The following is a 25,533-nucleotide window of genomic DNA, read 5'->3' on the forward strand; positions in this document are numbered from 1 at the left end:
AACTATGGAGGAACTCTGTGTCTTCCTTCGAGATCTGAACGATAACTCGCTAAATATTAAACTTACCCATGTGGTGAATAATGCGAGTTTGAATTTTTTGGATCTTGAAGTGAGGATACAGGACAATAAACTAATATCTTCCAGCTTTAGGAAACCCACAGTGGGTAATACAGTCCTACATGCCACCAGTTGTCACCCCACCATGTCAAATAAGGTCCATCCCTATTTGTGAATTCCAATGTCTGAGACGTAACTGTTCAGATGACTCCTTTTTAAAGGAGTCAAGAGAAATGTACTCTCGTTTTAGAGGGAGAGTATATCCCCATAAGATCCTTAAAAAAGCCCTTAAAAGAGCTTGGTTTTTAGATAGGGCAGAACTATTGGGAACCGATAGATATGGGAGTACCCGTTCAAAAAAATCCCTGGGGAGTGTACTCCTGAGGATTCCCACACCCTATGGCTGCCATTGGGGGGCATTGAGGAGAATACTTACTCAACATTGGCCTGTACTTACTATGTCTCCTGAGATCTCTCGTTGGAGATTAATCTCATCTTACTGCTAAAAGAGCACCATCCCTAAGAAACCAATTAGTACGGAGTGAATTTAAGATCAGCTCTTCCACTATGTGGCTGGGCAGATCCATACCCAATGGCATGTACAGGGGTGGGAATTGTCAGGTATGTCCACTAGTAGACCGCACTAAGGAATTTAGTGATTCCCTTGGCCAAAAATCCTACAGGATACAGTCCTTTATTAATTGCGCAACTGAGGGTGTTGTGTATATGCTCACCTGTCCTTGTGGTATTCACTACATTGGTAAAACAACGCACCCCCTGTGGGCTAGGATAGGTGAGCATATGCGAAATGCCAAAAAGGTGTGGGATACACAACCCCACTTGCGCAACACTATAAAGAATATCATGGAGATGACCTGTTTGGATCGAAAGTTAAGGGGATCTACATGCTTAACATTTCTCAGAGGGATTTTGATAACATTTTAAAACAAAATGAGTGCAGTTGGATATACAAACTCCGCACTCTGGCCCCTTTGGGACATAATGCAGATTTTGGACTACAATGTTTTCTGTGAGTAAGCTCATGGCATGCGGAGGTGCCCCACCCCCCCTTTCCCTCTCTTTATGGCTACTTAATACTGGGGTGTCAGCTCCCTTAACCTCCTAAGCGCTATGCCGCTCGGGAGGTTTTGCAGCCTGGGTCCCCCAGTATTATTTTAACTGATTGCACGCTTGTAAAAGCTTCAGCTAGCACTAGGCTAGCTAGTACATGTGGCCGGCATCCCCCAGATTGCTGCTGATCCCCCCAATCCCCCCCTAATACATTACCCAGCCTGGATCCAGCGATCAGCGCAGCCTCCGCTCTTCTCTATGGGGAGGATCGCACATGACGTCATGGCGTCACCGATGTCATGACGTCATTAGCAGTCTCGATCCTCCCCATAGAGAGGACCGGAGATGTGCAGGGAGGCTGCGCGATCTCTGGATCCAGGCTGGGTAATGTATTAGTGGGGGATCGGGAGGATCAGCAGCAATCGGGGGGATGCCGCCACCTGTACTAGCTAGCCTAGCGCTAGCTGAAGCTTTTACAAGTGTGCGATCAGTTAAAATTATACTGGGGGACTCCTGGGGCCAGCCAGCCATATGTTCGACACAGTGTCAGGCATACTGCTAAGGAGGTTAAGCTGTGCCGTCCCTTTGTATTGACTGTTGCCGTGATTTGTGATTGGGTACTGCTGTCTATGGTGACAGTATCTATTTAAATGCTGGGGGATGACACAGCTAATTAATAAGTGAACTGACTGATGGTTAGTACAATTTATTTATTTTGGCTTATCTTACCCCCCCAGATCATGAGAGGTATAGTGGTGAAGCATATGCCTTGCAGCCATGGATGCATTAGTATCAGTATCTGCTGGCTCTCTGATATATGCAGAAAACCGGAATTCCCTTTATACATATCCATATCCATAGACATTGTGCGCTTCCATGTCTTCACCTGGGTTACATTCTATTGCGGTATTCCGTGTTTTGAAAGCCTTCTGCTGTGCTTCTGCACTCCTTCCTATGCAATAGTCTGAATATACAGCGCTCTGGGGATGGGCGGTCTCTGTGCAATTGTGCCCACCCCTATAGGCGAGGCACCAGTAGTGGGACAACATAGAGGCTCAACCCTATTGTAAGCCACACCCTGATGAAGCACGCATGTGTGAAACTGGTCGGAGCATGGAGCTAGGAGACTCCAGACGTCTCACACTTAGCAAAAGTTAAAGCTGGAGACGCTTTGGAGTCCTGCATGGCCTGCTGCACTACGTGCTTTCATGCTGCCTTCACTACTGGACTGTATCCGGACAGCTATACAACCACATATGGACTACAAATAGAACTGGGAGGACTTCTTATGCATGGACAGAGGTTGGATGTTTGACAGCCTGAGGAACTATCAGCCTATTACTGCTGCGGGGTGGAAGAACTATATCTAGGGCAGGTAACAATTCATAAACTGTGTTGTATGCCTGTCTAAATAGCATCTCTCTGCCCCACGTAAGCTGCTGCCTTTATGTTGCAAAAAGCTTTGCTTAAACTGGCTTGTCATTAACGCTGCCTCTGTCTGTTACCACATCATTTCTATGCTTCTATATGAAGAGGACATGTCTGCGAGTGGGATTGTGTCTGGCATAACTCCTAGGTGTTATCAAGTCTGCGAGTGAGACTAGAGTTGATACATTTATGCTGTTTAAATTAGCTGCTTTTGCATTCAGTTCACCTATATGGTGCAATAGCATATTGAGTTTGGTCTGTCCGGAATTACCACCATATATATTCATGTGTGATGACGTCATGTATTATAGGAGTCTCCGCTCCGTAAGTTTTTTAAGGTTTTAATCTTGTGTGGGCAGGGGGTAATTTGCTATATTAACATCCAACTGTTTATCATACTATTTTCTAAAATAAAGTAAATCCTTTTTGCACCAATTAATACTCTTTTGCAAAGTTATTGGTCGGATTCTTATATATAGGCTTTGGCTTTTATTCAATTGGGCAAAAGGCTGTCCCTTTGGCTTTTATTCAATTGGGCAAAAGGCTGTCCAGACAACTGAAGCTGTGGTAAAAAGAAAAAAATAAAATAAACGGTTTGTGTGTGTTTGCATTTAATTTTGACCAATGTAGTTTAGGCTTTCCAAATGTATTGCTTTATTTTTATCCTAACAGTAAAAGTTCACTGCACTTGGGCTAGGTGCACAAATAGCAGAAACGCTAGCATTGCGGAAAACGCTGCGTTTTTCCTGCCAATAGAAGTCCATGGGCCGCAGGAAAAAAATATATAAAAAACACTTATGCGTTTTATATGCGTGCATTTTCAAAAACACTGCTTTTGTTGTATAATCTCCAAAAATGCATCAAAAACGCACATAATGAAAGTCAATGGGAATACAATGGTATGCTTTTTTCATGCGTTTTCCATGTGTTTTTATATGTGTTTTTTTCCCCATCAAAATTGTTTTGTGATGTATTTCCGCTTTCTGTTGTCTTCTTAGTGATTTGCATAAATGGAAATAAAAAAACGCATACAAAACATATGCGTTTTGTATATGAAAACCGCAAACACATTAAAACGCACACAAAACACATCTGCGGTAGAAAAAATGCAAACGTACCAAAAACGCACTAAAAAACGCAGCAAAAAGCAAACAACATAAAATGAAAACATGACATCAAATGCAGCCTTTCATGTTATGGGATGTGTGCACCCAGCCTTAGTGTCATTAACCACTTCCCGACCGCCGTATGTACAATTGGCGGCCGGGAAGTGGACCCCGCAAGGACTGCCGCATGTACAAATGGCGGCGGTCCTTGTACGGGCATGGGCGGCGCGATCGCGTCATTCGTGACGCGATCGGCCGCCGGCGACTGGCTCCGCCCCCCTCGCGCTGTAACCCGCCGGCCGTACGGAAGTGCCGGCGGGTTACTAGCACCCGGATCGCCGCATACAAAGTGTATAATACACTTTGTAATGTATACAAAGTGTATTATACAGGCTGCCTCCTGCCCTGGTGGTCCCAGTGTCCGAGGGACCATCAGGGCAGGCTGCAGCCACCCTAGTCTGCACCCAAGCACACTGATTCCCCCCCCCCCCCCCCCCCCTGCCCCCTGATCGCCCACAGCACTATCTGTCAACGCTATTTTTTTTTTAACAATCACCAATCACCCGCCTAAACGCTCAGATTGCCCTCAGACCCCCCCCCCCCCTTATCAATTTGCCAGTGCATTATTTACATCTGTCCTTCCGTGTAATAACTCACTGATCACCTGTCAATCACCCCCTGTCACTGCCACCCATCAATCACCCTCTGTCACTGCCACCCATCAATAATAGTAATGTATACAAAGTGTATTATATCAGCCCCTAACCTGCCCCTTGCGGGCAATCTGCCCCTACACCAATAGATCGCCCGCAGATCTAACGTCAGATCACCTCCCAAGTGCATTGTTTACATCTGTTCTCTACCCTAAACACCCACTAATTACCCATCAATCACCCCCTGTCACTGCTACCCATCAGATTAGACCCCTATCTGCCCCTAGGGCACTCAATCACCCGCCCACACCCTCAGAACGCCCTCAGACCCCAGCCCTGATCACCTCGCCAGTGCATTGCTTGCATCTATTCCCCCCTCTAATCACACCTTGAGACACCCATCAATCACCTCCTGTCACCCCCCTAGCACTCCTATCCATCAGATCAGGCCCAATACAACCTGTCATCTAAAAGGCCACCCTGCTTATGACCGGTTCCACAAAATTCGCCCCCTCATAGACCATCTGTCATTAAAATTTGCAGATGCTTATACCCCTGAACAGTCATTTTGAGACATTTGGTTTCCAGACTACTCACGGTTTTGGGCCCGTAAAATGCCAGGGCGGTATAGGAACCCCACAAGTGACCCCATTTTAGAAAAAAGACACCCCAAGGTATTCTGTTAGGTGTATGACGAGTTCATAGAAGATTTTATCTTTTTGTCAAAAGTTAGCGGAAATTGATTTTTATTGTTTGTTTTTCACAAAGTGTCATTTTTCACTAACTTGTGACAAAAAATAAAATATTCTATGAACTCGCCATACACCTAACGGAATACCTTGGGGTGTCTTCTTTCTAAAATGGGGTCACTTGTGGGGTTCCTATACTGCCCTGGCATTTTAGGGGCCCTAAACCGTGAGGAGCAGTCTAGAAAACAAATGCCTCAAAATGACCTGTGAATAGGACGTTGGGCCCCTTAGCGCACCTAGGCTGCAAAAAAGTGTCACACATGTGGCAAAGTAGTATAATGTGTTTTGGGGTGTATTTTTACACATACCCATGCTGGGTGGGAGAAATATCTCTGTAAATGGACAATTGTGTGTAAAAAAAAATCAAACAATTGTCATTTACAGAGATATTTCTCCCACCCAGCATGGGTATGTGTAAAAATACACCCCAAAACACATTATACTACTTCTCCTGAGTACGGCGGTACCACATGTGTGGCAATTTTTTACACCCTAAGTACGCTAAGGGGCCCAAAGTCCAATGAGTACCTTTAGGATTTCACAGGTCATTTTGCGACATTTGGTTTCAAGACTACTCCTCACGGTTTAGGGCCCCTAAAATGCCAGGGCAGTATAGGAACCCCACAAATGACCCCATTCTAGAAAGAAGACACCCAAAGGTATTCCGTTAGGAGTATGGTGAGTTCATAGAAGATATTATTTTTTGTCACAAGTTAGCGGAAAATGACTCTTTGTGAAAAAAAACAATTAAAATCAATTTCCGCTAACTTGTGACAAAAAAATAAAAACTTCTATGAACTCACCATACACCTAACAGAATACCTTGGGGTGTCTTCTTTCTAAAATGGGGTCATTAGTGGGGTTCCTATACTGCCCTGGCATTTTAGGGGCCCTAAACCATGAGGAGTAGTCTTGAAACAAAAATGACCTGTGAAATCCTAAAGGTAATCATTGGACTTTGGGCCCCTTAGCGCAGTTAGGGTGCAAAAAAGTGCCACCCATGTGGTATCGTCGTACTCAGGAGAAGTAAAATAATGTGTTTTGGGGTGTATTTTTACACATACCCATGCTGAGTGGGAGAAATATCTCTGTAAATGGACAATTGTGTGTAAAAAAAAATCAAACAATTGTCATTTACAGAGATATTTCTCCCACCCAGCATGGGTATGTGTAAAAATACACCCCAAAACACATTATACTACTTCTTCTGAGTACGGCAATACCACATGTGTGGCACTTTTTTGCAGCCTAACTGTGCTAAGGGGCCCAAAGTCCAATGAGCACCTTTAGGCTTTACAGGGGTGCTTACAATTTAGCACCCCCCAAAATGTCAGGACAGTAAACACACCCCACAAATGACCACATTTTGGAAAGTAGACACTTCAAGGTATTCAGAGAGGGGCATGGTGAGTCCGTGGCAGATTTCATTTTTTTTTGTCGCAAGTTAGAAGAAATGGGATCCTTTTTTTTTTTGTCACAAAGTGTCATTTTCCGCTTACTTATGACAAAAAATAATATCTTCTATGAACTCACTATGCCTCTCAGTGAATACTTTGGGATGTCTTCTTTCCAAAATGGGGTCATTTGGGGGGTATTTATACTATCCTGGAATTCTAGCCCCTCATGAAACATGTCAGGTGCTCAGAAAAGTCAGAGATGCTGGAAAATGGGAAAATTCACTTTTTGCACCATAGTTTGTAAACGCTATAACTTTTACCCAAACCAATAAATATAGCCTGAATGGGTTTTTTTTTATCAAAAACATGTTTGTCCACATTTTTCGTGCTGCATGTATACAGAAATTTTACTTTATTTGAAAAATGTCAGCACAGAAAGTTACAAAAATCATTTTTTTGACAAAATTCATGTCTTTTTTCATGAATATAATAAAAAGTAAAAATCGCAGCAGCAATCAAATAGCACCAAAGAAAGCTTTATTAGTGACAAGAAAAGGAGCCAAAATTCATTTAGGTGGTAGGTTGTATGAGCGAGCAATAAACCGTGAAAGCTGCAGTGGTCTGAGTGGAAAAAAAGTGCCTGGTCCTTAAGGGGGGTAAAGCCCACGGTTCTCAAGTGGTTAAAGGTGTTTTTTTTTCCCCATAGCGGCTGAGTGGATTAGCATTGTTAATTAGTGGGAGAGGCAGTTAGCCAGGTCTATATATTGTGTTGCAGAGCGGATCTGTCAAAACCAGCCTTATCAGCCTGCCGACAGTTCTGACAAACTTTCGGCAGAACGGCCGCCCCGCGGGCGGGTCTGACGACCCGTCATTTACAGGAATCTGGCGTGTGCCTTTAGCAAAGTGCTGAAAAATCGCCCAGTGTGAACTAACCGAGCTTGCACGGTCTGTGTGTTGCTCAATAAGTGGGACATATTAAAGCAGCCCGGGGTGACCCAAACCACTAAGAATGTATAGTGGGATAAAAGAGACCGAAAGCCCTCCTACTAATAAGCAATGCTTGGTGAAATTTGCATTCTTAAAACAGAAGGAAATTTGCAATAATTCAGCTATAAGTGAATATTTGTGATTACCCACAATGCACCACTACTGAATACTTCATCCAGAACCGCTGGTGTATAGCAACCCTATAACTTTAAATATTACACAGCCACACCAACCCCACATGTAGACAGCCTGTTTCGGACGTTTGGCCCTCATCAGTACATGGCAGGGATTGATATGGCTGTATGGGATAGGGCCTATAGCTTTAATATTTAAAGCCGTTTTGTCCCTAGGCTTTTACAAAGAACTAGGGACTAGGGGACATGATCTGAGCATGGAGGAAAAACGTTTTAACAGGGGCATAGGGCCCTCCGCCATGCTGCCTCTTTTTTTTTTTTCTTCATTTTTAAATCCATGTGCCCTTGGCCAGGCCAGGATTACAATTGTGACTCCAGGCCCCCCTGCTGCTCATTGCAGAGGGGTTGGCAGGTGAAACAGGACTATTTCTCCACCTGCCGCTTCTCTGCACATTTCCCCGACACTTACATTATAGTTCCAACCAGTTGTCCGGAACACAGAAGAGTTGTGGCTCCACCTATCTCAATGCTGTCAGTGGTTCATCGTCTCACGATCATAGCCCCACCCCTCACAGGGCTCCCCATGGCTCTGCCCCTTCCAGTCATAACTCTGCCTCCTCCGCACGGTGCTGAGCGTAGTTCCGCCCCTTCCCACCTGCCTGGTCAGAGCACAGGAACCGAGGACAGCAGGGCACAGAGAGAGAAGGGGAGTGAGAAAGGAGCTGCAGAGGGACTCATTGAGCAGCTGCCAGCAGGACATTAATGAGATCTGCTGCTGCCAGCCTGTGAGCCTCAGCCTGCCCTCACCTTAGTCACCTGACTGCCTGCCAGTGCCCCACCTCACCTGCTGTTGGTAAGCTGGAAAAGTTGGAGACAGAGACAGACCAAGATTGACAGCAACACACTGTGCTGCCAGGGCTGCTACAGTGCCAGGGAGTCGGAGCCTGGAGGGAACAGCAGCGCCATTACCCCAGCCCACCCACTGCCTGCAGTTAACCACATATGAGGAAAGTTGCCAAGGGATTGTTATTTGATCCCTTGGGCAACATTGCTAAGCTGATACTATACAGACACACCACTAGCATTTGTAGTGATGCTTTCTGTTGTGATGTGCGGGGGGGGGGGGGGGGCAGAGGGACAATGTACTGGTGCAGGAGGGACGTCTTATGGTAACTGGATGAGTGGAGGGAACAATGCTCATGGCCGGCAATCGGCCAACGGTATCCACCCACAACATCTCTCTGAGGGGATTTGGGGCTGATGTACACACACTGTATTCTCCCCACTTCTCTAATTTCTGCACAAATAATGAGGACTGCCACAATGTATACCGCAAGTTATAGTACACTAATGGAAGATGTAGTAGATTGTGTACTACATCTCTTGACAGGCATGGCCCCACTAGCTTCATTATTCATGCGGCAGAGGAAGTAGCTTAGAGTGGGCCCTGGGCTGGGGGGCACTGGTAACGATTACCCCCACCCCACTGGCACCCCGTCTCCGAGTGTGATACCCATCACGCCATTTCCGAGTGTCCATGCTGTACTTCTGCAATGGCACCCCAGGTGGCAGTGGGTATGATACCACGCCCCACATGCTTTATGCCGGTAGTCACGTGGGACCCTAATGCGGAAATACTGCCATGGAGCCCAGTTATTTCTAGCTAGGCCCCTGTGTTTTAGCCATTTATTTAGGAAAGGGTTCTTTACAGTAAGAGTGATTAAGATGTAGAATGCATTGCCACATATAATAGTTATGGCAAATTCTATATCTGTGTTTAAAGGGGGCTTACATGCTTTCCTTGCGTTGAAAGACATCCATGCTATAATTACTAGGCAATGCCCAGCGGTGTTGATTCAGGAATTTTATCTGATTGCCATCTGGAGTCGGGAAGGATTTTTTTTTCCTTTTAGGGCTAATTGGACCATGCATTGGAAGTGTTTTTTGCCTTTCTCTGGATCAACAGGGATATGTGAGGGTGCAGGCTGGTGTTGTACTTTATTTTCTGGTTGAACTCTATGGACGTATGTCTTTTTTCAACCCAAATAACTATGTCATTATGAGGAGAGTGAGGTTCCAGCACTAGTGGAAGCAGGAGACAGACAGGATGGTCACACAGGCACAGCGCTCCAGTATGGAGCTGAGAGCACAGCTTCTGCTGCGCTATACTCTGCATTTACACATTTGGCTGGGGGATTGCAGGAGGATGACAGGGACAGATAGTGGCACAAGTTGACATAAGGAGACACAGGGGGACATAGAGAGGCACAAAGAGGGGCAGAAGAAGCCTAGGCACAATGGGACATAGGGATGCACAGGGTGGCAAAGGTAGCACAAGGGGACAGAAGGAAGCACAAGGGGACAGAGGAAGGCAAAGGAGGACAAGAGGAGGCCTGAGGGCCAGAAAAAGTCACAAAGGGGGACAGAAGAAGGCACAGGTGGACAGAAGAAGGCACAGGGGGGCAGAAGGAGGCACACAAGGGGACAGAAGAACCGAGGGATGCACGGGGGAGGGGGCACAAAGCTACCCAGACGCAGCAGAAGCGGGTGATAGAACATGTGTGGAGGTGGGGCCTAGTCCAGGGGTGTCACCTTCTTGCTTTAGTGCCAGAAGGCAGAGACACCTCCCGACCCCACACACACACACACACACACATCACCCACATTCCCTCCAGCACACCAGAAAGTGAATGGAGCAGATAACCTTTTTGGGCTAATTGGTAAATGAACAAATCCCAGATAGTAACTGTAATCAAGCAAATTTATCTTCCATGGGTTTTCACCCTAAAGGGGCATACACATGCCGTATTTTGTACAAACAACTAGTCCGTCAGACTCTCCCGCGGGGTGCCGTGCGGATCAGTCAAACAAGTCTTATCAGTCTGCCAACAGCTTGTACACACGTGCTACTGTCGGCAGAACGACCGCCCCGTGGGAGGGTGTGACGGACCCGTTGTTTGTAATAACACGGCGTGTGTACGCTCCTTTACGGACGACAGCAATTTTCACCTGTCAGTGCTCCTCCCTTTTATTCGCCAATAACTTTATTACTTTATTACTACTTATCACAACAAAATGATCTATACCTTGTTTGTTTGCCACCAATTAGGCTTTCTGTGGGTAGTACAATTTGCTAAGTATTTTTTTTTTATTCTAAATGCATTTTAATGGGAAAAATAAGAAAAAATTGGAAAAAAATCAATTTCTTCTCAGTTTTCGGCCATTATAGTTTTGAAATAAAAACATTCTACTGTGGATAAAACCCGCACATTTTATTTGCCCATTTGTCCCGATTATCAAACCATTTAAATGATGTCCCTATCACAATGTATGGCGACAATATATTATTTGGAAATATAGGTGTTATTTTTCTTTTTTTCTTTTTTTTAGTCCGGTCTACAATTACAAGCCCCTATGTAGTACAGTAATAGTAATATACCCTCATAAAATATACAGTGGCAAAAAACATAGCCCTGGAAAATTTTAACTTAAAATTACTTTTATTCAAGTCAAAAAAGACATACGTCCATCAACCAAAATAACTATGTAACTATTGACTATTACAGCAATCAAACACTTCCTATAATTGTAGACCAGCTTTTTGCATGTCTCCACAGATACAGTATTTTTGCCCATTCACCTTTAGCATTGAGCTCCAAAACTTTCAGGTTGGAGGGTCTTCTTGCCATCACCCTGATCTTTAGCTCCCTCCACAGATTCAAATGTAAATAAAAACTGAGAAATGTTTATTTCCCATAATAATGCCTCTTGTACATTGTCTTATTATCTTTTGGGAGACTCCTATGTCATTTCCCATCAAAAAAATACTTGCTGGTTGAATAAAAGCAACTCTAAGTCCAAATTTGCCAGGGGTATGAATAATTATTGGCAGTACAGGAGATTAAAAAAAGCCCTAAGGCAACTATTTATTTATTTATTTATTTTTACAAGTTCTGCAGTGTGGGCCTAGTATCGCCTGAGATGACCATAAAGAAGTATAAATTATTAATTGTATTAATATTTAATTATAAGTGTATGAACGTCTGTTTTTGGCCACTAGATGGCACTGCGAACACTCTCCTGTTTTATAGGAAGTGTTCACTTTTTTTTTTTTTTTTTTAATTTTACAGCCTCGGATTGCTTCCTGTTTTATGAATGGACAATGCCCCTGATCGGGGTGATGTCCATTCATTCCAGGCATTGTGATTGGGTAGAAGAGCGCTCGGTCAGATTGCCACTTCTTTCTACATAGTTCCCATAATACGTTTTTGTTAAACAACAAACTAATTTACGTTTAACTTAATTGCTATATTTCCTCATCTGTTCATCAGTTTATTTTATATTACTTTGTGTTTAATAGCAATAAATTATTACGCTGACAAATTAAGTTTCTTTCATGTACACTGTTACACAGTTAAGAAATAGAGTTACTATGTAACTATGTAAGATGTCGCGAACATCAAATTTTGACTTTGCAGACGCCAAACTCAAACTTCCATAAAAGTTTGAGTTCGGGCGAACCGTCATAGATATCAATGGGCAGGAGAATTTAGTAACCTACAGGTACTATTACTGGCCACAAAAGTGATAGAAAAGTTGTTTCAAGGGGTTCAACACCTGGACTGTGGCATGCCAAAGGGGGATCCATGCCATGCCAAAAATTAAGTAGTTGACACAGAGTCATGTTTTAATCCCTAAAGGGCAGAAATCACAGTACATTCCTACAATGGAGGAATAAAGGGCTGCTTTAAAATGTCCGGAGTGCGTACACATGGTGGTAGTATAAGGGTTATGTCTACTTCATACTGACAGACCAAACTCGCTATTTAACGCACCGCAAAAAAACGAAAAGATTTGTTAATAGTTGACACTTTCAGGACTTAAAGTTAGTCCTCTCAGCAGCAACCTTTGTTTAGTGGTCCCTGTGCTTGTGCGCACATTGGCGAGAGTGCAGGCGATTAAGGTTTTCCAGCCCATTTGGTCGGGCTGAGGTAGTTCAATGACAGTAAAATAACCACAAAACACTGATTCTGCAGTGTGGGCCTAGTATCGCCTGAGGTGACCACAAAGAAAAAAAGGTTTTGCCATTTAGCAGATTTAATTTGGTCTGTCCACAATGAAGCAACAACCTTATCATCTTAGGTGTGCCCCCAACACACTCATATAGGTAATTTCTTCATTGTGATACACAAGCCCCTTCACCGCAACAAGGTAACGATCACAAAGGTGAATTTACATCATGTACAAGCCTTTTTTTGGTCGTTGCAGCCACTGTGCAGTACCAGAGGCCAGAACAATTAGGGAGAGTATCGGGGCTGTGTAGTGTCACAATAGTACTATCAGAATACAGTCTAAAGTAATGCACTGGAGGTGCTACTGTGCCTGCAACCGAATGGGCCAACAATAGCAATAGTACTGTGCTCAGCTGCAAGTATCAGTGGCCTATGTAGTGTCACACACAGAGAAATGCAATAGTACTATTAGAATACAGTCTAAACGAATGCACTGGAGGTGCTACTGTGCCTGCAACTGAATGGGCCAACAATAGCAGTAAGCAGTAATACCGTGCACAGCTCCTGGTGGTTGCCAGTGGGCTGTGGAGTGTCACACACAAAAACAAAACAAAACAGCAGAACAATGTAGTATGTAGTAGGCACTGGCATCCCTCAAGGGCTATCTGGGGTGCTTTCACAGCAAGTCAGTAAGTGAGGAACAACAAAACAGGCCTAGCTAACTTTCCCTATTGCAGCAATGTGCTCTCTCCCTTTCTCTAACTACCGCAGCCGGAGATGGAATAAAACAAGGGATTAAAGTTTAGCTCAATTATGATGTATAGGGGGCAGGTCGAACACGCCACCTGCCGCGGACGCAAACAGCGGATATCAGCCAGGAACTGTCCTGCGGCGAACCATTCGGGCCAATTCTATTAAGAAACACAATCAATTAATGTATGAAGATAAAAAAGAAACAAACTACTTACAACATCGGGCAAGCCAGCTCAAATATACATAATCATTCTTTATCTTCTCACTCTGTATTAACAAGAACACCTAGAAAAGAATTTCAAAGATACAGTAAAAAATCTGGGTAGATAACCAGAAATGTGAAAATATATAACTAGTGAAGTAAAGCTAATCTCTAGGCAAAAATAAAATGGGGAGAATGTTTGCAGGTACTTTGATTTCAGTGTACCGCGCTGATGCTGACATTACTCTATTTTCACATGCAGAGGATTTGTGACCCAAAACAACAATGCAATCCATGCAGAAGAGCCAATGGATTAAATGCATTAAAAGCTGTTTGATTAAAAAAAAAACAAGTCCTTAAAATATCGCATTCAGTATTTTAGACTTTTTTTTTGCTAATTCATCAAGATTTTCACATGTGCGGTAGAAGTTTGGTAATTTATCGAACCCATTGACAAAAACCTGTTCAGTAACAGCAGAAGAGTAAGCTGTTCCATGCAGTGACAGCTTCCTTTGGATAGGTGGAAGAAGCATCTCAGTACGCGTTCTGCCAATGTAGACAGTAGCCGCGTGTGTGTCAGCCGGGCTTCTATTGGTTGTTTTTCGATTCTGTTAGTTTCTGATTGGTTAGTCCTTGTATTTAAGCATGGTGAGCGCCCCCAGTTATCGCCCGTGATAGCATTTAGCTTAGGCTTGTTGCTGGGTATGCGCTCACAAAACTATTGATCCCTGTTGCCAACTCTGCCTTGTATCCCTGACCACGTTTAGCCTCTGAGTGATTTCTGTTGCCGACTTCTGCCTTGTATCCTGACCACGCTTTCTCTACCGAATTACCTGTTGCCGACTCTGCTATTGTACCTGGACTACGCCTACTAGCTGCCTGGATCAACCTCTGCTTGGACACGGACTTGCATGAAAGCTGCCTGGACTGACATCGGCTTGTCTAAAGATTACATTATCTCTGGAAGTTTCCTGGACTGTCTTGCTACACTGGAATACCTGCTTCTACAGCACGTGTCGAACTCCAGGCCTGGAGGGCCAGATCCATGCCAGTGTTTAGGATGGACTGAGAAAGAAAGGAATGTGTTCTACCTGATGGACCACACCTTTCCTGATTCAGACCCATCAATTCATTTGAGCTGTATCAAAAATGTGTGAGAATCTCGCCCCTCGTAGGACCGGTTTGACATACCTGTTCTACAGTCAGCTGGTACACTCGTCTGGAGTACCTCATCCTACAGGCCTCAGGTGACTATCATACATATATTTGTGAATACTGTGCCCATTGCATTGCTAGAGTTTATAGGTTCTGTTTGGTGGATTGCTATCTGTCAGTCTGTATGCTACATCTACCTGCAGGGTGTATTGTAGTATTGTGTTAGGTAGGAGTTTGGGCAGGTGTTACAGGCTGGGCTATAGGTCAGTCATATGGGCATACAGCCTGACCTATAGTCATTGACCAGAAAGGCCTGACAATATTTTTTTTAAGTTTCTTTTTATTGATTTTTGCAACTAACAAAGAAACAGGTAGCAATCCTGTCAAACACAGGTGCAGGATTGTAAAAACCAACAAACAAAACAGTGGACATACAGTTCAGCCCATCATAGACCCCCACTTACTCCTACCACTCTCACCCTCAACCCCTCCCCCCTCCAACCTCCCATAGCACAAAATGAGACAGCACACAAACCTGTTTGATAACCTAGGTAGTTTTAATTACGTAGCCTCCCCTAGCTATGTACGCAGCTTTAAATAAATGCAATGAGTTGTTAATCAATTTTCTCAAAATTGCAGTGTTGGAGGGTCACCTTGTTTCCAGTTAAGAAGAATGGCTTTTCTATAGTAGAACAAGAGAAGTCCAACTAATGAGCGTTGAGCCCTAGTACTAGCCAGTGTGCTTGTGAGACCCAATAAACACCATGTGGGGTTCAATGGGACTTTAATTTTGGTCACCTGTGTGATATAATCAAATACTTGTTGCCATATCGGGGCCAGTTTCTGGCACGTCCACATTACATGTGTAAAGTCAGCATTAATGCCACAACACTTCCAGCAAGTACCAGGAAGAGAAGGGTCAAATCTATACATCCTAGTTGGGGTAATGTACTCCCTAAAGGTGCGTACACACGCACTATCAAATGCAACGACGGGTCCACCGGACCCTCCCGCTGAGCGGTCTTTAGCCGACAGTATGCGCGTGTGTATGCGCTGTTGCCGGACTGATATGATCCGCTCAGCTTATGAAGGATCTTAACTAGGATCAGTTTTTCTCTTGATGCTATTAAATATTCAAATGGTTTAATCCACATGTCCTCCCTCACTCATCATCCAACTGTGGTAACACATCTAGCCATTTCAGTTTAAAGACCAAGACATGCGATTCAGTAAGTAGAATAATGTTTTGATAGATGCACAAATTATGACCTAATAGACTTCTCCACGGCGGTGACGTACCCCCTTGGGGAAGACCTAACACTAATCTAAGGATAAAAACATAATAATCCTCATGCAGCTTATCAAATAAATGGTATACACATTTCATAAAACAAACAGGCAAAAAAGTGCCAGCGCTCAAGGATGCACCTGAATTGCAAGCCTACAGAGGAACTCTGGAACTAAATACATGCCTTGAATACAAAACAGATGCAAATTATGTGCTAATTCTAATCTAAAATTTGTTTTAATTTTTTTTTTTAAGTGGATGTGAAGCAGTGAATGCAGCTAGCCAGAAGTATACTTACATTCCATTTGCACAGTGGGAGACATGGCAGCGCTTTCAAACAAAACTTATACCTGAATGATTTATCTGCATTGATGTGCAGAGCTCCAATAACTGGACTATATTACACAACTAGCACTCACTACAGGCAAAGGGGGGTGTTAGCTTCAGTGATAATGTGTGCACAAATTATGACCTAATAGAATTCCCCACGGCGGTGACGTACCCCCTTGGGGAAGACCTAATACTAATTTAACGATAAAAACATAATAATCCTTGTGCAGCTTATCAAATAAATGGTATACACATTTCATAAAACAAACAGGCAAAAAAGTGACAGCGCTCAAGGATGCACTTGAATTGCAAGCCTACAGAGGCAATGCAGAGCAGCGCTTTCAAACAAAACTTATACCGAAATGATTTATCTGCATTAACCTCCCTGGCGGTAAGCCCGAGCTGAGCTCGGGCTATGCCACGCAGGGGGAGATCTCAGCCCCTGGTGGGGCGATTTTTATTCTGTAAATTGCTGTGCGCGCAGCCAGCACTTTGCTAGCCGCGCGCACAGCTTGATCGCCGCCGCACGCAGCGGCGAAAGAGGGCCCCCCCCCGCCAGAGCCCTGCGCTGCCCGGACCAATGAGTTCCGGGCAGCGCTATGGGCTGGATCGGAGGTGTCTGACATCAGGACGCCGGCTGACGTCCATGACGTCATCCCGATCGTCGCCATGGCGACAGGAGAAGCCAAACAGGGGAACGCGTTGTATACGCGTTCCCCTGTTTGCTATAGATGCCGGCGACGATCGCACTAGAGGGACACATGCGCCCTCTAGTGGTGTTTCATGTAGCTACCACTCTGGTAGCTTTACATGAAACAAAAAAAAAATTAAAAAAAAAAGTTTTTTTGCCAATTTGGCAAAAAAAATTAACCGCCAGGGAGGTTAATGTGCAAAGCTCAAATAACTGGACTATATTACACAACTAGCACTCACTACAGGCAAAGGGGGTGTTAGCGTCAGTGATAATGTGACACATTATCACTGAAGCTAACACCCCCCTTTGCCTGTAGTGAGTGCTAGTTGTGTAATATAGTCCAGTTATTGGAGCTCTGCACATCAATGCAGATAAATCATTCAGGTATAAGTTTTGTTTGAAAGCGCTGCCATGTCTCCCACTGTGCAAATCAAATGTAAGTATACTTCTGGCTAGCTGCATTCACTGTTTCACATCCACTTTCAAAAAAATTAAAAAAAAATTAGATTAGAATTAGCACATGATTTGCATCTGTTTTGTATTCAAGGCATGTATTTAGTTCCAGAGGGGCTCTGCATTGCCTCTGTAGGCTTGCAATTCAGGTGCATTTTTGAGTGCTGTCACTTTTTTGCCTGTTTGTTTTATGAAATGTGTATATCAATTATTTGATAAGCTGCACAAGAATTATTATGTTTTTATCGTTAGATTAGTGTTAGGTCTTCCCCAAGGGGGTACGACACCGCCGTGGGGAAGTCTATTAGGTCATAATTTGTGCACACATTATCACTGAAGCTGAGACCCCCCTTTGCCTGTAGTGAGTGCTAGTTGTGTAATTTAGTTCAGTTATTGGAGCTCTGCACATCAATGCAGATAAATCATTCAGGTATATGTTTTGTTTGAAAGCGCTGCCATGTCTCCCACTGTGCAAATGGAATGTAAGTATACTTCTGGCTAGCTGCATTCACTGCTTCACATCCACTTTAAAAAAAAAAATACAGCTGTGGGGACGTCTATTAGGTCATAATTTGTGCACACATTATCACTGAAACTAACACCCCCCCCTTTGCCTGTAGTGAGTGCTAGTTGTGTAATATAGTCCAGTTATTGGAGCTCTGCACATGGATGCAGATAAATCATTCAGGTATAAGTTTTGTTTGAAAGCGCTGCCATGTCTCCCACTGTGCAAATCGAATGTAAGTATACTTCTGGCTAGCTGCATTCACTGCTTCACATCCACTTTCAAAAAAATAAAAAAATAAAAAAAAATTTAGATTAGAATTAGCACATAATTTGCATCTGTTTTGTATTCAAGGCATGTATTTAGTTCCAGAGGGGCTCTGTATTGCCTCTGTAGGCTTGCAATTCAGGTGCAGGCATGTACACGCACCAGAAAAAATACTATAGCGGCCACTGCTAGCAGCAGCCTTAAAAATTCAGAAATCCACCTGGCCTCCTCGACCCTGTTGGTGGTGGCAGAGAAGGTAGTCAAGCAGCCTGCAGGCAGAGATGTTGTGTGGGGAGCGACTTAGTCATGGGGCAGGCAGTCACACGGCGTGCAGGCAGAGATGCTGTGCGGGGACTGACTTAGTCTTCGGGCGGGCAGTGGCCCTCCGGGATCCATGCCTCATTCATTTTGATAAAGGTGAGGTACTGAACACTTTTTTGACATAGGCGACTTCTCTTCTCAGTGACAATGCCTCCAGCTGCGCTGAAGGTCCTTTCTGACAGGACGCTTGAGGCAGGGCAAGACAGAAGTTGGACGGCACATTGGGACAGCTCTGGCCACAGGTCAAGCCTGCGCACCCAGTAGTCCAAGGGTTTATCGCTGCTCACAGTGTCTACATACACACTTAAGGCCAGGTAGTCGGCTACCTGCCGGTCCAGGCGTTGGTGGAGGGTGGATCCGGAAGCGCTAAGGCGAGGCGTTGGACTAAAGAATGTCTGCATGTCCGACATCACCATGAGATCGCTGGAGCGTCCTGTCCTTGCCTGCGTGGACATGAGCGAAGGATTACTGGCAGTGGTACCTTTATTGCGTTGTGCTGTGACATCACCCTCAAATGCATTGTAAAGCATAGTTGCCAGCTTGTTCTGCAAGTGCTGCATCCTTTCTGTCTTCTGGTGATTTGGAAACATCTCCGCCACTTTGAGCCTATACCGAGGGTCTAGTAGCATGGCCACCCCATATGGGGGTCCCTCAACAGGCTGGACAGCATGACGCCATCTGCACAAAGTTGGATGTAGACGTACTATCCATCTCCTCTTGCTCTTCATCAGTGATGTCAACTAAATTCTCCTCCTCCTCCCCAGCCACGAACAATACCACTGGAAAGTTGAGCAGCACAAGCCCCTTGCGACACCTGCTGCGGTTGTTCTTCCGCCTCATCCTCCTCCTCCAAAACAACACCTTCCTCATCATCTGACTTCTCTTCCCCAAACAACTCTTCTTCCTCCTCCTCCTCCTCCCCCCTCTGTGCTGCCGCAGGTGTTGAGGAATCATCTGCTTCTGCTGAGAATTGTTCCCACAACTCTTCCTCCCGTTCCTGTTCATGCTCCTCCACAGCTTGATCCACCACTCTACGCACGGCACGCTCCAGGAAGAAGGCACATGGGATCAAGTCGCTGATGGCGCTTTCACTGCAACTCACCAGGTTTGTCACCTCCTCAAACACAGACACAGAACATTTATATTGCGCTTTTCTCCTGGCGGACTCAAAGCGCCAAAGCTGCAGCCACTGGGACGCACTCTATAGGCAGTAGCAGTGTTAGGGAGTCTTGCCCAAGGTCTTCTACTGAATAGGTGCTGGCTTACTGAACAGGCAGAGCCGAGATTCGAACCCAGGTCTCCTGTGTCAGAGGCAGAGCCCTTAACCATCACACTATCCAGCCACCGCATGAGCCTGCAGGCATTTCGCAGGAGTGTCCAGTTCTTCGGCCAGAACATACCCATCTCCCCAGACTTTGACTTTAGTTGTAGTATCTGGTTATGTATAGGCACACCTTGCCGTGTGTGGTGGGTGCTCAGCCTTGATGCAGAAGCAACATCAGTCCAGTATCAGTAAATTCAAGTTCGGCTGGCAACCAGATCAATAATCAAGCAGTTAATTGTATGCACAACATGACAATTGTTTCGGGCCGCGGAGGGTCCCCTTCATCAGATAAAGTGCAGACATATACAGACTGTAGTTGTAGAGATACTGTTTGACGGCTTTCTCCCGTTGTAGCAGGCGGTCGAACATCAGGAGGGTCAAATTCCAGCGAGTCGGGCTATCGCAAATCAAGCGTCTCACCGGCAAGTTGTTTCTCCACTGAATATCGGCAAAGCGTGCCATGGCCGTGTAAGACCGCCCACACACCTTCCTGGACTGCTTTAGGACGACCTGTAAGCCTGGGTACTTAGACCCAAATCTCTGAATTACGAGATTGAGCACATGTGCCATGCAGGGTACGTGTCAACTTTCCCAAATTCAAAGCCGAAATGAGATTGCAGCCTTGTCACACATCACGTTGCCGATCTCCAGTTGGTGCGGGGTCAGCCACTGATCCACCTGTTTGTTCAGAGCAGCCAGGAGAGCTGTTACAGTGTGACTCTTCGCTTTGAGGCAAGACATGTCTAAGATGGTGTGACACTGTCGTACCAGGCATGCAGCATAGGCCCTGGGGAGCTGGGGCAGTGTAGCTGGAGAGGAGATCGCAGCACCAGTAGAGTTGCGCTGCCACTCAGCCGAGGAGGAGGAGGACGACGACAGAAAAGAGGATTTAGCAGGAGGAGAGGAGGTGGCAGCAGGCCTGCCTGCAAGCTGTGCAGGTGTCACTAGGTCCGTTGCACTGCCACATACTCCCTGCTTGCCAGCGGTCACCAGGTTGACCCAATGGGCTGTGTAAGTAATGTACCTGCCCTGACCGTGCTTGGAAGACCAGGCATCCGTGCTCTGATGGACCCTTGACCCAATGCTGTGTGCCAGAGATGACACCACTTGCCTCTCAACTTCATGGTACAGTTTGGGTATCGCCTTTTTGGAGAAATAATTGTGGCCCGGTATCTTCCACTGCGGTGTCCCAATGGCCACAAATTTTAAGAAGGCTTCAGAGTCCACCAGCTGGTATGGTAACAGCTGGCGGGATAACAGTACTGCCAAGCCAGCTGTCAGACGCTGGGCAAGGGGGTGACTGGCAGAAATTGGCTTCTTCCGCTCAAAGATTGCCCTCACGGACACCTGGCTGCTGCTGTGGGCAGAGGAGCAGGAACCGCTCAAGGGCAGAGGCAGAGTGGAGGAGGTTGGCTGTGATTGTGTAGGTGCAAGGGAGAAAGTGGCTGAAGAAGATGATGCACCTGAAGGAGGAAGAGGAGAAGGAGGGTGGCTTTGCTTTTGTGTGCTGCCTTTGCTCAGGTGGTCTTCCCATTGCCGTTTGTGCCTTTTCAGCAGGTGCCTTCCTAAGGCAGTTGTCCCTACGTGGGTGTTGGCCTTTCCACGGCTCAATTTTTGGTGGCAGAGAGTACAGATGGCATTTCTCTGATCTTTGGCATACACACTAAAAAATTTCCACACCGCTGAGCCACCCTGGGGTGATGGCACTATGGTGGCGTCAGCAGCTGACGTTGAAGGGCATGTTGGCTGGCTGTACATAGGTGGCGATACATGGAGCCGGACACTGCCACCAGCTGTTTCTGACGATGAGCTCCCCCTGCTTCTTTCAGCAACTCGTCTCCTCCTACTTCTCTCTGACTCCCCTTCTGAACTGTCCCCTTGGTCATCGGGTCTCTTAGGACCCCACATGACATCCATGGCAGTATCATCATCATAATCATCCTCCAAAGCTTTGCTTGTATCAGACACCTCCAAAACTGCACCAACAGCAGGTACTTCATCCTCCTCCTCCTCACACCTTACGTCCATAGCGTCGCCTAACTCAGACATATGAGATGGTGTAACTTGCTTAGCACCTTCATCTTGTTGTAACAATAATGGCTGTGAATCAGTGATTTCCCCACCAAATAACTCCTGCCAAGTGTCAAATGTAGCGGATGTGGTATTTGGAGTAGCGCTGGTGGCTGTGGAAGATGAGGTGTTCTGTGTTAAATAGTCAACCACCACCTGACAATCTTGGAAGTTGATGGGCTGTGCCTTCTTCTGAGCACTGTACTTTGGGCCAGGGCCGCACAAAATCACGTCAGCATGACCTCGAACAGACCTGCCGGGTGGCCTGCCTCTGGGTCTGCCCCTGCCGCTATCCGTTTTGTCCATATCAGGGGGGATAAAGTGAAAGGTATGCACTTACTTGACTAATACAATGTGAAAGGTAGCTGTGACTGGTATTACAATACAATGTGCAGCTGTCACACAGGTGCAGTTAACAGGTATGCACAGGCTGGTATACTAAATAGTGTGCAGTCACACATAGAGATTCCCGGCTGGACCGAGAGTCCCTATGATAACCTAGCATGGGAAATGGTAAATCATGGCTTAGCAGAATCATGGGAAGGTAAGCTCAAAGATTTTGAACCTCTCAATGTTATTAAGGTACTTGAGAGGATCCCCACAAAGGTGGGTGATGCAGTTACCCTGGCTAGAAGAAGCTGGGTGTTGGCATCCACATATCGCAGTATGCATCGAGCCTTGCAGGAGGCTATCAAGGACCGGTTGCTTGCTGGGCAGAAATTGATCGAGTCTGAAGGTAAGCGTCTGGTCCTTGAGTGTAGCAGTAAGCTGCTAAAAGACAAGTTGGAACTAGCAGAGAAAGCTGCAGTTAAAGTTGCTCAGAATAAATATAAAAAAACAAAAGGGGAGGGTTAACAAAGGTAAAGTTCACAAAATGATTTCTGCAGCAACAGTAAACTGGGATCCTGATGTTTGGGATGGCGACATTTGGGACTCCTCCTCATCGGAGGACTGGGATGATTGTCCAGGTGGTCTTGACTGTCCTGATCCCGAAATTGATCCTCCCTCACTGATAAAAAAAGCACAGCCTATTACTAGAAGAAAGGAAATAACTAGGCATGGGCCAGATAGACGAAACACGCTAGGTCCCGACGGTGACCCAATACCCATATTGGATGCCGAAGGGAATCCTTTGAGATTACGAAATGGGGAACCAGTGTATGAGACTGAGCTGGTGCCCCATGTAGAGGGAAAATCTAGTTTGGAAGATTTTACCCAGTCTGAAGTTATTATCCAGATTCAGACAGAAACCGGGTGAATCAGATATGAAATGGTTAGTCAAATTATATGAACAAGGGGTAACGTTAGACCCTAGAGCTGTAATTAGATTTATTACCATTAGTAGAGATCCTACTGTGTACTTTTAGACAGTATTTTACTTTGCATCCAGAAGTTCAGACAATATCCCTTATGGGTTTGGTGGCTACTGCCATGCAGAAAAAGTATCCGAGTGAATCAGACATTCCAACAAATGACAAACCTTGGTTTGCCTTAAGGGACGGGATTGAGCGGGTAAAGGAGGAAGCAATGAGAAATAGTCTTCCTTATCTGGAAGCTCTAGAAGATCCCTTACATGTAAAGATAACTCCCAGTATACGTAATCGTATATTGAAAAATACTCCACCTGCATATAAGGCAGTGATGATGACTTTGTTGTTATCACTGATGGATGACTGGTTGGAAACTTTAGTGGAAAGGATGGGGGAATTACAGGACATGGGTGACTGGGGGGTTAAAGAGCCCAAGGAGGTGAGAAAACCCTGGTCAGATGCTAAACGCTCGCCCCCTTCCTATAATAATAAAAGTCCCCAAGGACAAGGACAAAACCAGGATACCCCTTGGGTATATAGGAAGGAGATGTTTCAGGCCTTGTTAAAAGTTGGAGTAGGAATAGAACAGATAGATGGAAAGGATACTCAGGTGTTGTGGAAGATGTATAAACAAAAGGTCCTCTCCAACAAGAAGGTGAACAAGGAGGAAAAGAAAGAGGAGGTAAGTAAGAAAACACAGTCAGACTCAAAGACAAAGCCAGGATTTTCCGATTGGGAACAGTATCAACAGGTATACCCATGGCAGGAATTGGCTGCTGCAGTAGCCAGCCAAGTACGAGAAAGTCTCTGCCCAACAGCTCCCCCTATGGGAAGGGGGGAAGATTCAGCATAGGTAGCCAGCCAAGCCCCCATATGGATAAAAAAAGATGAAAGGCCATATGTCCAGTTGGGGATTCATTGGAAAGGGGGCAATGTACAAAGAGTACCGGCTCTAATTGACACGGGGGCGGAGGCTACCTTGATTTATGAGAATCCACAAAAGTTTAGTGGTCCCAGGGTAAAGATTTCAGGATTGGGAGGGAAAGTGACAGAAGGGGTACAAACTCAAGTCACTCTAAAAATAGGGAATTTACCTTGGAGACAATATTCAGTGTTGATAGTTCCTATACCTGAATATATAATCGGGATTGATATCCTAAAAGGAATGACTTTACATTTAAATGAGGGGAAATTTGCATTTGGGGTGAAAAAAGGAAATGAGATTAATGCCCGGCCAGTGCTAGTGGGGAAGGTAAAAATGCCACCAGTCCATATACCCCCAGCTACAAAATTGATAGCTATGAAACAATATAGAATCCCAGGGGGACATAAGGAAATTGGAGAAACAATTAAAGATCTAGTGGAGGCGGGGGTAGTGAAGCCTGTGACCACAGCTTGGAACAATCCAGTGTGGCCCGTAAAAAAGGTGATGGGTCGTTGAGAATGACGGTGGATTACAGGGAACTTAATAAACACGCTCCCCCACTTACAGCGGCGGTACCTGATACTATCACCATTATTGAGCAGCTTCAGGCACACAAAGGGGAGTGGTATGTCGTTCTCGATCTTGCAAATGCGTTTTTCACAATCCCAATAGAGGAGAAAGCACAAGACCAATTCGCTTTTTCATGGTTAGGCAGACAGTACACCTTTACCAGGTTACCCCAGGGGTGGATACATAGCCCCACAATTTGTCACCGGATTGTGGCAGAACATCTAGATGAATTCCATTTGCCTGAAAATATGCAATATGTTCATTATATAGACGATGTAATGATTCAGGAACACTCAGAAGAGGAGGTGAGAGAGCAGTTAGAGAAGTTGGTGACCCACATGAGAGCTAAGGGGTGGAAAATCAATGAGACCAAAATTCAAGGACCGTCCCAGGTAGTGAAGTTCCTGGGGATGCAGTGGAACAGGGGACACAGGGAAGTTTTGTCCAAAGCAAAGCAGAAAATCCTTACTTTCCCTATACCAAAGACAAAACAGGAAACACAATCCTACATAGGATTATTTGGGTTTTGGAGACAGCATATACCACATTTAGGACAGTTGTTAGCCCCTCTTTACAAGGTGACCAGAAAGAAGTATGAGTTTACCTGGGGGGAGGAGCAACAGACAGATTTTGAACAAGTCAAAGAAGCCATACAGCAAGCTGTAGATTTATGGCGTACGTACAAAAAGGGCGCCTGGACAAAAAGGGCGCGGGGTGTAAACTCTAAATAATAATTAATCATTAATAGGGTTTATAAAAATAGTGTGCTATA

At 45.2% G+C, this 25,533-nt stretch overlaps 1 protein-coding gene across 2 annotated transcripts in view; it reads right to left on the reverse strand.

Annotated features, from left to right (window-relative positions):
• IFT56 (intraflagellar transport 56) overlaps positions 1-25,533 on the reverse strand; it is a 1,305,114-nt gene that overhangs the window by 254,856 nt on the left and 1,024,725 nt on the right. For both annotated transcript variants that reach the window (XM_068242694.1, XM_068242695.1), the window contains one exon: positions 13,563-13,632. In XM_068242694.1, the coding sequence (XP_068098795.1) occupies positions 13,563-13,632 (70 nt within the window). The remainder of the gene's footprint in view (positions 1-13,562; positions 13,633-25,533) is intronic.

Source organism: Hyperolius riggenbachi, chromosome 6 (genome assembly GCF_040937935.1).
Source record: "Hyperolius riggenbachi isolate aHypRig1 chromosome 6, aHypRig1.pri, whole genome shotgun sequence".
NCBI classification, from domain to species: Eukaryota; Metazoa; Chordata; class Amphibia; order Anura; family Hyperoliidae; genus Hyperolius; species Hyperolius riggenbachi.